The sequence below is a fragment of the Salmo salar genome, chromosome ssa14 (genome assembly GCF_905237065.1).
Source record: "Salmo salar chromosome ssa14, Ssal_v3.1, whole genome shotgun sequence".
Lineage (NCBI taxonomy): Eukaryota > Metazoa > Chordata > Actinopteri > Salmoniformes > Salmonidae > Salmo > Salmo salar.
Genome location: NC_059455.1, coordinates 6832160 through 6845979, shown reverse-complemented (window position 1 = coordinate 6845979; position 13820 = coordinate 6832160). Strand labels below are relative to the sequence as shown.

At 43.0% G+C, this 13820-nt stretch overlaps 1 protein-coding gene across 34 annotated transcripts in view; it reads left to right on the top strand.

The window, feature by feature from the left end:
* LOC106568684 (disks large homolog 1) overlaps positions 1–13820 on the top strand; it is a 347451-nt gene that overhangs the window by 104866 nt on the left and 228765 nt on the right. For all 34 annotated transcript variants that reach the window (XM_014139226.2, XM_014139225.2, XM_014139219.2 and 31 more), the window contains exon 4: positions 10113–10277. In XM_014139226.2, coding sequence (XP_013994701.2) covers positions 10113–10277 — 165 coding nt within the window. The remainder of the gene's footprint in view (positions 1–10112; positions 10278–13820) is intronic.

The window sequence follows — 13820 nt, the reverse complement described above, 5'->3', positions numbered from 1 at the left end:
ACAATTAATATAGTCTTCATGATTAAGTTTTTATAGCAAGCTCATTGTTTTCCTCCGTAAAATGCTAATTACCCAGTCAACCCTCCTCTCCCTCAACATCTCTGAACATCCTCGCTGTGACTCTCTGTATGACGCCACTCGCTCACTTGCTCCTATTTTTAGCATCTTTGGCAAGCAGGAGTCGGGGCTCGCTTTGCCTCGGCCAGCCCTGCTGCTCCCAGCGCTCCAGTATGATGCATCGATTTAACCGCGGCCAAGGCGGAGGGGGAGGGAGGGCTATCACAGCAGGCCTCTTCAGGCGGAGGTTGTCATTAGTTGAAAACCACACACATACATTGATGCTACTGCCTTTTGGCATTTCATTTAATCCATTCCTCTTCATAACTGTCTAAATAAAGCATCAAAATACAGAATACGGCAAGTGTGAGTTAGTGACAATGGTGGACATGGGGATTGAACCCCGGTCTCCTGGGTCCAATATGTGTCAAGCCGGGAGTGTTGGGCTACCACTCCACCATAGGCTCTGCACTGCTGCCTCTCTTACTTTCTCTGTGGCACTCGTTTCCATGATCAAGGCCCATGCTCCTCCGCATCTCTGTAAGCTTGTTGTGTCCGTCGTGCCCTCGTTGTGGCCTTACCTCGTTCAGTGCTTGGTTTTCATTGACGGGTCTGGGTCACGCTGAGACAGAATTAACTCTAGCCTAGAGGTTCCTGATGTTCCATCTGCCTTTTATGTTATTTTGAGCAGATATGGGCTCCTAAGTTAATTGTGTTGGTAATTGATAGTATGTGAGAGGGAGTAATGTCTTGACCAATTCATTTACCAATTAGGGCCACCAAAGAGGACAGTTGCTCCATTAAAAGCTTATATTGACTTGATTTGTGTGTGTGTGTGTATTGACTGCAGCTTAGTCTTTACCCACTCTCAACAAGGCATTCAGAGGCCATAAGGGTCAATGTCATTATGATTCAATTGTGTACAGCACCTTTTACAATGTCATTTCTTTGCCGCAATAAATAGCTTGTGGGATGAAAATTGGACAGAATTATCCCAGAGAGCATACCGCTTCCATTAGGCTTATCTTTCTTCTGATGAGCACATGCCAAGTTTGGTCCGTCCAGTACCAACTCCCAGCTGTCCACATCAGACTTCCAGAAGACTGTGGGTTTAGTTGTCTCCAAAGATTTACAGTATTAATCTGCCTTCTACTTTGACGTGAATGGAAAGAAACCCCCCATGTCGTCATGAACAGCAATTGACGCTCTTTCGCTCCAGACAGTGACTTAATCCAGGATCATTAGGACTGTCATTCTCTTTCCTAGGGATGGGAGTAATATAAGACAAATGCTACAAATATAGGCCTAGCTAAATCATGTGAAGTTTAAAATCGGTCTAGAAGTTGTTTAAAAGTTACCTACATTTGCGGTTTGTTTATTGATCAGTATTGACTTAGAGCAACAATTCGTTTTTTTTTTTTCATACAGTAAGAACAGACACAATCGACTGAATGCCTGATGCAGAAAGTCAATAATGAAGATGGTGTTTCAAGTTACATTCTGTTTTGCGGACTACTGTGGCCTCAGAAGTGGGAGGGACCCCTTTCTGAACACTGGCAAACCAGCCAGTAACACGAACACCATCCACTCGCATGATTGCGGAAAACGTGAAAAACAGCTTAGAGACCTATAGAGATCAAAGATTTATGGGGTAGATTACACCCTTTGATTACTGTTGACAGCAATAACGGCAACAATTCTTGGAACAATTTAATTTCCTTTTTCATATGTTGCTAGTCTATCAGCGTGTCCAATACCTGCTCTGAATTCTGTTTAATCTAAAAAGATGTGAACTTCGCAGGTCCCAAATCTGCGGCAAAGCACTGGAGATGACGATGGCCGTCATAACCTCTCCTTTAGACTTGTCCCAGATCTGTTTTCTCTATTTAGCCAACTACTATGGTTGTTGTCAAACATGACAACATATTTGGCAACATGACAAGACAATGACCATAGGAGTTGGCAAGACTGCACAAAGTGGTCTGCCACCAGGCTACCTCTAGACATCACTGAGGAGAATTGTTATTGTGGTGATCATAAGTAATGACTGTTATTTACTGTCCTGTCAGTAGAATAAATGGTCTCCCAATACCCATTCAGATAAGGGTCGTGATTGTATTATTTGTTATGTAGATACAGCAGCACTCTCTTGAAATGCTTTTGGGAAGTTGTGTATCATAGGCTCTTTTACCTTTTAACTGAAAAGCTCCGGAACAGATTATCCAAGTTGGAGACGGTCGTGACATCACATTGCGTTATACTAGTGGTTGCTAGGAGATTCCTTTTTGTCCATCACAGAAGTCCGCTAGCTTAGCTTACCTGCCTGTTGACGGGCTGACTGTAGCTCGTCGCTAACGCTGCATACATTATAGCACGCACCACCAGCACTGAGAGGAGACAGTAAGAGTTTAAGACCTCGATTAACTGACTGGTAATTCCTTGGCTTCAGCTTAATTATGGGCAGTAACGTGTTACAGTAATAACTTTGCACTAACGAATATTATAACGGATTACTGTTCCAATTTGATTAATATTACACTTACTGATCAAAGATGAGCTGTTACTTTATTACTTTTATTATTCCCTTCCTATTGCTGTTATTGATCCAAATAAATATTTGTGGTGATTATTAGTCCCTCTATTGGCGCAATATAAATAAAAAATAAAAAACTCCCCACCTCAGATTCTAACTGTTTTTGTCCTGAGTCTGACATCCTCTCACCAAGTTCTTGTTTACGCACCCACGCACTACGACTAAATGCTTTAGTGAGAGATATGAAATATGGCAGAAGTGTCTAAAACATTGAATTTCTCAGCGTGGAAGTACTCCCATTACTTTGATTTGGTAGGATGAAAAAATTACAAGAATATAACCGTTTAATCTAAATTGTGCCCAGTCAAGAACAACTCTCCACTACCAGAAACACAACTTCCAGTCTCTTGAAGAACATGCAATAGCAACACTCCAAGACACAACTTGCGGTGTTGGTGTATAGGCCTACGTAATGTAACGTTGAGTGAGGACGCGCAACGTTTTAGGTGTAACACAAAAGTAATATAACGAGTACTGTAATTTATTAATTTTCCCAGTGAGTAATAAGTAAGTTAATGTTACTGTTGAAAGAAGTAGCGCGTAATGGGTAATAACTTTTTTTGAGTAACGACCCTGATTACGGATGTTATGCATCGAAATGTTTGCATCTTACATCCTAGTTATCAACCTCTCTCTAGAATGGTAGACTGACATGAAACAACATATCTATCTGTCTCTGTCAGCAGTCTGTTTTCTCAAATCAGCTACGGTGCTTGGCTACACCGTTTGGTTGGTATTCTCTTTACAGGTTGAGTCTACTTAATACACCGTGTGGACATATAAACATGCACCCTCACCTACATGTGAAGCATTCAACCCAATGGGCTGACTGAAAGAGTATTATCTGGCCTACCTATGTTTTGAATAGTTTCCCTCAACTATGATGATTAGTTTACTAGTCACATGCACAGGGTCGCAGATGTAATCACAGGGTACAGTGAAGTTGTTACGCTCCGAGCTCCAACAGTGCAGGTCAAAAAAATAAGTGAATTGTACAACAATATGAATAATAATATTTACAGCTGTAACAGTGATAAATGCCTATTGGGTTGTGGGGCCAGGGTAAATGGTAATGGCTGCGGGAGGGGGTTGAATATCCATAGGGGGAGTAGCATGGGGGGAAAGGTAGCTGCCTAGTGGCTATTCAGCAGCCTGATGGTCTGGGGGTAGAAGCTATTGGCCAGTCTGACAGTTTTCGCCATGATACGCCTATACTGCCTGCATGTGAGTGATGGAGGGAGAATAGACCGTGGCTCAGGTGGCCGAGGTCCTTGATGAGCTTCTTGGCCTTCCTGCGACACCTGGTGCGTTAGGTATCCTGGAGGGCAGGTACTTTTGGCTGAGCGTACCACCCTCTGTAGAGCCTTGCGGCCATTGGAGGTGGAGTTGCCGTACCTGGCCGGGATGCAGCCCGACAGTATGCGCTCGATGGTGCTTCTGTAGCACAATTTCTTCAGCCTGAGGTTGAAGAGTTGCTGCCTTTTGTTCACCACGGTGTCTGTGTGGTTTGACCATTTAAGTTCACCGGAGATGTGTACGCATAGGAACTTGTTTTTGACCGTCCCCATGGTGCTCCGGTTGATGAGGATCGGGGCATCCCCAACTTTGTTCCTCCTGAAGTCCACAATCAGCTCCTTTGTTTTGCTGACGTTGATAGAGGTTGTTTACCTGCAACCACACCTACCACCTCTGTAGACTGTCTAGTCATTGTTGGTAATCGGGCCTACTGTGTTGTCAGCAAACTTGTAGTTGGAACTGTGTGAAGGCACGCAGTTGTGGGTATACAGGGAGTACAAGAGGGGACTGAGGACACACCCTTGTGGAGCCCCTGTGTTGAGGATCAGTGTGGAGGAGGTAATGTTGCCTACCTTCACCACCTGGGGGTGGCCTGTCAGGAAGTCGAGGACCCAGTAGTATAGGGAGGAGTTCAGTCCCAGGGTCGTGAGCCTTGTGATGAGCTTAGTAGGCACTGGTATTGAAGGTCAAGCTGTAGTCGATGAACATCATCCACGCATATGCATTCCTGTTGTCCAGGTGGGTGAGGGCAATGGCGATTGCTTCGTACGTGGATCTGTCAGAGCGGTAGGCAAATTGGAGAGGGTCGAGTGTCAGGGATGGAGGTGGTGATGTGGTGTTTGACTAGCCTCTCAAAGCACTTAAAGATAACGGAAGTGAGTGCTACGGGTCTGCAGTTTTTCGGTTCAGTTACTTTCCTTTTCTTGGGCACAGTGATGATAGTGGATATCTTGAAGCAGGTGGGGATAACAGCCTGAGCTAAAGAGATTGAAAATGTCCGGAGGACGCGGCTAGAGGTACTGTCTTGGCCTGCAGCCTTGAAAGGGTTAACACGCTTAACCTCTCTGGGCTAGGCGGGACGAATTCGTCCCACCTACTCAACAGTCAGTTGAATCCTGTGGCGCGTTATTCAAATACCTTAGAAATGCTATTACTTCAATTTCTCAAACATATGACTATTTTACAGCATTTTAAAGACAAGACTCTCGTTAATCTAACCACACTGTCCGATTTCAAAAAGGCTTTACAACGAAAGCAAAACATTAGATTATGTCAGCAGAGTACCCAGCCAGAAATAATCAGACACCCATTTTTCAAGCTAGCATATAATGTCACATAAACCCAGAAGACAGCTAAATGCAGCACTAACCTTTGATCTTCATAAGATGACAACCCTAGGACATTGTTATACAATACATGCATGTTTTGTTCAATCAAGTTCATATTTATATCAAAAACCAGCTTTTTACATTAGCATGTGACGTTCAGAACTAGCATACCCCCCGCAAACCTACAGTGAATTTACTAAATTACTCAAGATAAACGTTCACGAAAAGCATAACAATTATTTTAAGAATTATAGATACAGAACTCCTTTGTGCAATCGAGGTGTCCGATTTTAAAATAGCTTTTCGGTGAAAGCACATTTTGCAATATTCTGAGTAGATAGCCCAGCCATCACGGCTAGCTATTTAGACACCCACCAAGTTTAGCCCTGACCAAACTCCGATTTACTATTACAAAAGTTTGATTACCTTTGATGTTCTTCGTCAGAATGCACTCCCAGGACTGCTACTTCAATAACAAATGTTGGTTTGGTCCAAAATAATCCATCGTTATATCCAAATAGCGGCGTTTTGTTCGTGCGTTCAAGACACTATCCGAAGTGTAAATAAGGGTCACGAGCATGGCGCAATTCGTGACAAAAAAATCTAAATATTCCATTACCGTACTTCGAAGCATGTCAACCGCTGTTTAAAATCCATTTTTATGCCATTTTTCTCGTAAAAAAGCGATAATATTCCGACCGGGAATCTGCGTTTAGGTAAACAGAGGAAAGAAAACAAAGCATTCGGTCGATGCGGGCACGCGCCTGAGTCTCACAGTACTGTAACCAGCCACTACCCAAACGCGCTACTTTTTTTCAGCCAGAGCCTGCAAAGCCACGATTCAGCTTTTTGCCGCCTTCTGAGAGCCTATGGGAGCCGTAAGAAGTGTCACGTTGTAGCAGAGATCCTCAGTCTTCAATAAACAGAGGCAAGAAGAACGACACCTTGTCAGACAGGCCACTTCCTGCATGAAATCTACTCAGGTTTTTGCCTGCCATATGAGTTCTGTTATACTCGCAGACACCATTCAAACAGTTTTAAAAACTTTAGGGTGTTTTCTATCCAAAGCCAATAATTATATGCATATTCTAGTTACTGGGCAGGAGTAGTAACCAGATTAAATCGGGTACGTTTTTTATCCGGCCGTGTCAATACTGCCCCCTAGCCCTAACAGGTTAAATGACTTGCATACGTCCTCCGTGTAGATTGTAAGCGCACAGTCCTCGTTGTGTACATGTTTTGTTCCCATCCTCTATAGATATTAGTGAGCTGTGTGAACTTTTGCTACCCAACCTTTTTCTATGGTCTCAACCATCTACATCCATCTTCCTCACTCCAATAGTTTTACTGTCCCACAGTCATGTATTTGTAGTGAGGATACAAGTCCGGGGCTATTTTCAAGCGTTGTGCATTCTTGGTGCTATCTCTAGCAAAACATTTTTGCTGGATATTGATTGCCATTTATCCATTTATCAATCCACTCTGCATGGATAATTGAAACGTACAGTGCATTCAGAAAGTATTCAGACACCTTGACTTCCCACATTTTGTTAAAACCTTATTCTAAAATTGATTAAATATATTTTCTCAACTATCAACACACACTCACCCCATAATAATTAAGCGAAAACAGGTTTTAGATACCTCATTTACATAAGTATTCAGACCCTTTGCTATGAGACTCGAAATTGAACTCAGGTGCATCCTGTTTCCATTGATCATCCTTGATGATTCTACAAATATATTGGAGTCCACCTGTGGTACATTCAATTGATTGGATATGATTTGCAAAGGCACGCACCTGTCTAAGGTCCCACAGTTGACAATGCATGTCAGAGCAAAAACCAAGCCATGGATTTGTCTGTAGAGGTCTGAGACAGGATTGTGTCGAGGCACAGATCTGGGAAAGGGTACCAAAACATGTCTGCAACATTGCAGGTCCCCAAGAACACAGTGGCCTCCCTCATTCTTAAATGGAAGAAGTTTGGAACCACCAAGACTCTTCCTTGAGCCGGCCAAACTGAGCAATCGGGGGAGAAGGGCCTTGGTCAGGGAGGTGACCAAGAACCTGATAATCACTCTGACAGAGCTCCTCTGTGGAGATGGGAGAAACTTCCAGAAGGACAACCATCTCTGCAGCAATCCACCAATCAGGCCTTTTTGGTAGAGTTGCCTGACAGAAGCCACTTCTCGGGAAAAGGCACATGACAGCCCGCTTGGAGTTTGTCAAATGGCAAGCATGAGAAACAAGATTCTCTGGTCTGATGAAACCAAGATTGAACTTTATTATCTGAATGCCAAGCGTCACGTCTGGAGGAAACCTGGCACCATCCCTACGGTGAAGCATGGTGGTGGCAGCAGCATGCTGTGGGGAAGTTTTTCAGCGGCAGGGACAGGGAGACTAGTCAGGATAGAGGCAAAGATGAATGGGTTAAAGTACAGAGATCCTTGATGAAAACCTGCTCCAGAGCACTCAGGACCTCAGACTAGGGCGAAGGTTCACCTTCCAACAGGACAACAAGCCTAAGCACACAGCCAAGACAACGCAGGAGTGTTTTGGGGACAAGTCTCTGAATGTCCTTGAGTGACACAGCCAAAACCCCGGACTTGAACCCAATCGAACATCTCTGCAGAGACCTGAAAATAGCTTTGCAGCGACGCTCCCCATCCAACCTGACAGAGCTTGATACGATCTGCAGAGAAGAATGGGAGAAACTCCTGAAATACAGGTGTGCCAAGCTTGTAGCGTCGTACCCTAGACGACTGTAGACTGTAATCGCTGTCAAAGGTGCTTCAACAAAGTACGTAAGGGTCTGAATACTTATGTAAATATGTTTCAGCTTTTTACAAGATTGCTAAAAATTCTAATTGTCATTAGGGGGTATTGTCTGTAGATTGCTTATATATATATATATACAGTATCTCACAAGTGAGTACCCCCCTCACATTTTTGTAAATATTTGAGTATCTCTTCATGTGACAACACTGAAGAAATGACACTTTGCTACAATGTAGTGTACAGCTTGTATAACAGTGTAAATTTGCTGTCCCCTCAAAATAACTGAACACACAGCCATTAACGTCTAAACCGCTGGCAACAAAAGTGAGTACACTCTTAAGTGAAAATGTCCAAATTGGGTCCAATTAGCCATTTTCCCTCCCCGGTGTCATGTGACTCATTAGTGTTACAAGGTCTCAGGTGTGAATGGGGAGCAGGTGTGTTAAATTTGCCTTCATCCCTCTCACACTCCCTCGTGTCACTGGAAGTTCAACATGACACCTCATGGCAAAGAACTCTCTGAGGATCTGAAAAAAATTATTGTTGCTCTACATAAAGATGGCCTGGGCTATAAGAAGATTGCCAAGACCCTGAAACTGAGCTGCAGCACGGTGGCCAAGACCATACAGCGGTTTAACAGGACCGGTTCCACTCAGAACAGGCCTCGTCATCGTCGACCAAATAAATTGAGTGCACGTGCTCAGTGTCATATCCAGAGGCTGTCTTTGGGAAATAGACGTATGAGTGCTGCCAGCATTGCTGCAGAGGTTGAAGGGGTGGGGGGTCAGCCTGTCAGTGCTCAGACCATACGCTGCACACTGCATCAAATTGGTCTGCATGGCTGTCGTCCCAGAAGGAAGCCTCTTCTAAAGATGATGCACAAGAAAGCCTGCAAACAGTTTGCTGAAGACAAGCAGACTAAGGACATGGATTACTGGAACCATGTCCTGTGGTCTGATGAGACCAAGAAACTTATTTGGTTCAGATGGTGTCAAGCGTGTGTGGCGGCAACCTTGTGAGGCGTACAAAGACAAGTGTGTCTTGCCTACAGTCAAGCATGGTGGTGGGAGTGTCACGGTCTGGGGGCTGCATGAGTGCTGCCGGCACTGGGGAGCTACAGTTCATTGAGGGAACCATGAATGCCAACATGTACTGTGACATACTGAAGCAGAGCATGATCCCCTTCCTTCAGAGACTGGGCCACAGCGCAGTATTCCAACATGATAACGACCCCAAACACACCTCCAAGACGACCACTGCCTTGCTAAAGAAGCTGAGGGTAAAGGTGATGGACTGGCCAAGCATGTCTCCAGACCTAAACCCTATTGAGCATCTGTGGGGCATCCTCAAACGGAAGGTGGAGGAGTGCAAGGTCTCTAACATCCACCAGCTCCGTGATGTCGTCATGGAGGAGTGGAAGAGGACTCCAGTGGCAACCTGTGAAGCTCTGGTGAACTCCATGCCCAAGAGGGTTAAGGCAGTGCTGGAAAATTATGGTGGCCACACACAATATTTACACTTTGAGCCCAATTTGTTTACTTTCACTTAGGGGTGTACTCACTTTTGTTGCCAGCAGTTTAGACATTAATGGCTGTGTGTTGTATTATTTTGAGGGGACAGCAAATTTACACTGTTATACAAGCTGTACACTTACTACTTTACATTGTAGCAAAGTGTCATTTCTTCAGTGTTGTCACATGAAAAGATATACTCAAATATTTACAAAAATGTGAGGGGTGTACGAGAGAGATTTTCAAGGGGTCTGAATGCACTAATTTGCAGCTTCTGTCAATCTCACTGTCAAGCCTATACAACATCGGGCTTTGACTACATTGACGTCTTTAATAGCTACGATGTCCACAATGATTTATCAGGCTTTGCATTGACCAATATTACTGATCTGCCTCATAGGTTGACCTCACTGGTCGGCCTTATAAGCTCACCTAACTGATCAGCCTCAGGTTGACGTGCTTGCCATCCTCATCTGATACCTAACAATGGGCATTTGTTGTATATATTGTCTGACATCCACTTACTCTGCTCTACCCTGCCCTTCCAGAAATTCAGGCACCACGATGAGGACACGTCTCCCCAGGAGCAGAGCTCCCCCCAGCTCACTGACGAGGTCCCTGGCCCCGAGCTGGTCCAGGTGGCCGAGAAGAACCTTTCCCAGATTGAGAATGTCCACGGCTACGTGGCCCACGCGCACATCTCACCCATGAAGGTAGGATGGACACCTTCACACACACACACACACACACACACACACACACACACACACACACACACACACACACTTGTTTATTTATTTCGCATTCCTATTCACAAACATAATTTCACATACATTAAATGCATTTTCATACAAAGGGAGGATGGGAGAGAATTTTATCATACAGTACGTTCCCGTTGCCCATATTGCCCTCATTCGCTTCATTGTGAAACTGTACAAGAATCACAATCACACATGGTGCCTTGCAAAAGTATTTAGTCCCTTGGATTTCATTACATTTTGTGTTATGAAGTGGATTGTCATTTTAATTATTTTTTTGTCAACAATCTACACAAAATGGAAGAAAAATGCAAATACTTTTTAAAGATTAAGACTAATTAAATATCTAAAATAGTCATTGCATAAGTATAGCTCTCAGTCAGTACACTAGAAACACCTTTTGACATCGATTACAGCTGTGAGTCTTCTTGGGTAGGTCTAATGGCACAACACTTCACTACCTGTGTGATGAGGGAGAGCTCGGTTTGTTTTGGAAAGTTTGGAAAGTCTATTGAAAAACTTTAGTTACTTTGATCCTGTGATGCAATTGGTATTAGTTGCTGGAACCGCTACCATCTGTACAGTGGTTCCTCCTTTAAAAGTTGCGAGCTTATACCGTGTGACTTAGAGGTACCCAGTGTCATGACTTCATTGCTCCAGACCACCACAAGGGGGAGCACTCATTATGCATTTGGGTCCCAAAGTTTTTATGGGTTCCAATGACGAATTTGTCACGAGCCACCTCTCCCTGGTGACTTTCTTCAGCTAAGATGGCTGACAAAACATTACGGGGAGGCAAATGTAAGTAGTTATAACATAACGAGTCAAGCAAAAAAAATTAAATTGAGAGCAATGTTAATGTAGAGACAAACATTTGTGCATTTTTTTTGTCATAAAGTTAATTTACGAAAATCGCTATTTTGCTTTCTGTCATATCCAATACCAGGTGTATCAAACTCCATTCTGTGAATGATGCTGTGTCTGCATGTATGTATTACAATTATACACTTCAACAGTGTTTACCGCTCCTGGGAAATCAATGATTGAACATTGTAACTATGCAATAGACTAGAAACATGATTTAGTAATTCATATATACAGAATAAAAAAATGTATATCCTGCCAGCACACCCACAAGTGTGCTGAATGACGTGTGGAAGAGAGCGAGGAATGAGATGCGAGTAACAATCCAGGCTATTTGCTCTGAGACCTGCATAATAATTTAATGAAACAAGCAGGGAGCAGGTTTTGAACCCTCAACATTGTAGCCCAAAGTCCAGCACGCTATTGACTGTGCCAAAATGTATTAATTGGGGTTGGGGCCGATTTGTAGCTAAAAAACACTATCTATTGGAATCTTTAACATGTGGAAAGGGGAAAAAGTATTATTATTAGTTTTTCACAAGCGTAGCAGGATGGGCTACTAGCTAAACAATAGACTATTCAACCTTTACTAAATAATTGTTTAATAGCTGAGCTAGGTGTGAAACCCTCCAACTTGCAACAAATCATTTGTATTTATCTTTCCACATCTACCTACACACGGTTAACCTGTCTGGGCTAGGGGCAGTATCTTCACAGCCGGATGAAAAACGTACCCAATTTAAACAGGGTACTACTCTGACCCAGAAACTAGAATATGCATATTATTAGATTTGGATAGAAAACACTCTGAAGTTTCTAAAACTGTTTGAATGGTGTCTGTGAGTATAACAGAACTCATATGGCAGGCAAAAAACCTGAGAAAAAGTCAACCAGGAAGTGGAGGATCTGAGAATTGTAGTTCTTTGTAGTCCCTTTCGAAACTACAGTATCCGTGGGGTTACGTTGCACTTCCTAAGGCTTCCATTGGCTGTCTAAAGCCTTCAGAAAGTGGTTTGAGCATTCTCCTGTCACTGGGCAGATAATAGGAGCTCAGGTACTGAGTGGTCTGCCTGGCAACAAAGGGATTGGATATGCGCAGTCACGCAAGCACGCTGTTCCTTTTTCTCCTTGAATGAATACGCTATTGTCCGGTTGGAATATTATCGCAATTTGACGTTAAAAATACCATAAAGATTGATTTTAAACAGCGTTTGACATGCTTCTAAGTACGGTAATGGAACATTTTGACTTTTCGTCTCTGGTTCCGCGCTCGCGCGTTATGCCTTCGGATAAGTGATCTGTACACACGAATAAAACGGAGGTATTTGGACATAAATATGGATTATTTGGAACGAAAACATTTCTTGTGGAAGTAGCAGTCCTGGGAGTGCATTCTGATGAAGATTAGCCAAGGTAAGAGAATATTTCTAATACTAATTCTGAGTTTAGGTTGCCCCGAACTTGGCGGGTGTCTGTATAGCTCGCCGTGATGGCTGAGCTATGCACTCAGAATATTGAAAAATGTGCTTTCTCCGTAAAGCTATTTTAAAATCTGACACAGCGGTTGCATCCAGGGGTAGTCTATTTATAATTCTTGAAATAATTATTATATATTTTGTCAACGTTTCTGATGAGTATTTTTGTAAATTGATGTGCACATTCACCGGGCGTTTTGGTGGGAATACATTTTCACATCTGTAAAGCCTTTTTGAAATCGGACAATGTGGTTACATCAAGGAGAAGTAAATGTAAATGTGTGTTTGAGAAAGTTTAATTATGACATTTTGTTCTTTTGCCGCCCTGATATTTCACTGGCTGTGTCCCGCAGACGCTAGCGTCCCACCTTGCCCATAGAAGTTAATGTTCTGAAATATATATATATATATCAGTTGAAGTCGTACGTTTACATACACCTTAGCCAAATACATTTAAACTCAGTTTTTCACAATTCCTGACATTTAATCCTAGTAAAAAATTCCCTGTCTTACGTCTGTTAGGATCACCACTTTATTTTAAGAATTATATTTCAGCTTTTATTTCTTTAATCACATTCCCAGTGGGTCAGAAGTTTACATACACTCAATTAGTATTTGGTAGCATTGCCTTTAAATTGTTTAACATCAAAACATTATATTAGCCATTTCTGAGACTCACTTTGATAATTAATTTGATACAGCAGTAGCAATACAAGGATATAACATTCATAGAAGAGACAGGAATGCTTATGGGGGATGTTGCTGTATATATTCAGAGCCATATCCCTATAATGCTTAGAGAAGACCTTATGTCAAGTGTTATCGAAGTGTTGTGGTTGCAGGTTCACTCAGCACATCTAATGCATTTTTGGGGTTGTCGCTATAGGCCACCAAGTGCTAATAGTCAGTGTCTACTGTAAATAATGTGTGAGATGCTTAGTGTATGTCAGGGATCATCAAATAGATTCAGCCGCGATCTTATTATTTTATTGTGCGTATGGTCAGGGGGCCGGAACATAATTAAGCAGTAAGGCCTGAGGGAGTGTGGTGTGTGTGTATATAGCCAGTATACCACAGCTAAGGGCTGCTGTTATGCAAGACACAACAGGGACTGCCTGGATACAGCCCTTAGCCGTGGTATTATTGGCCATATACCACA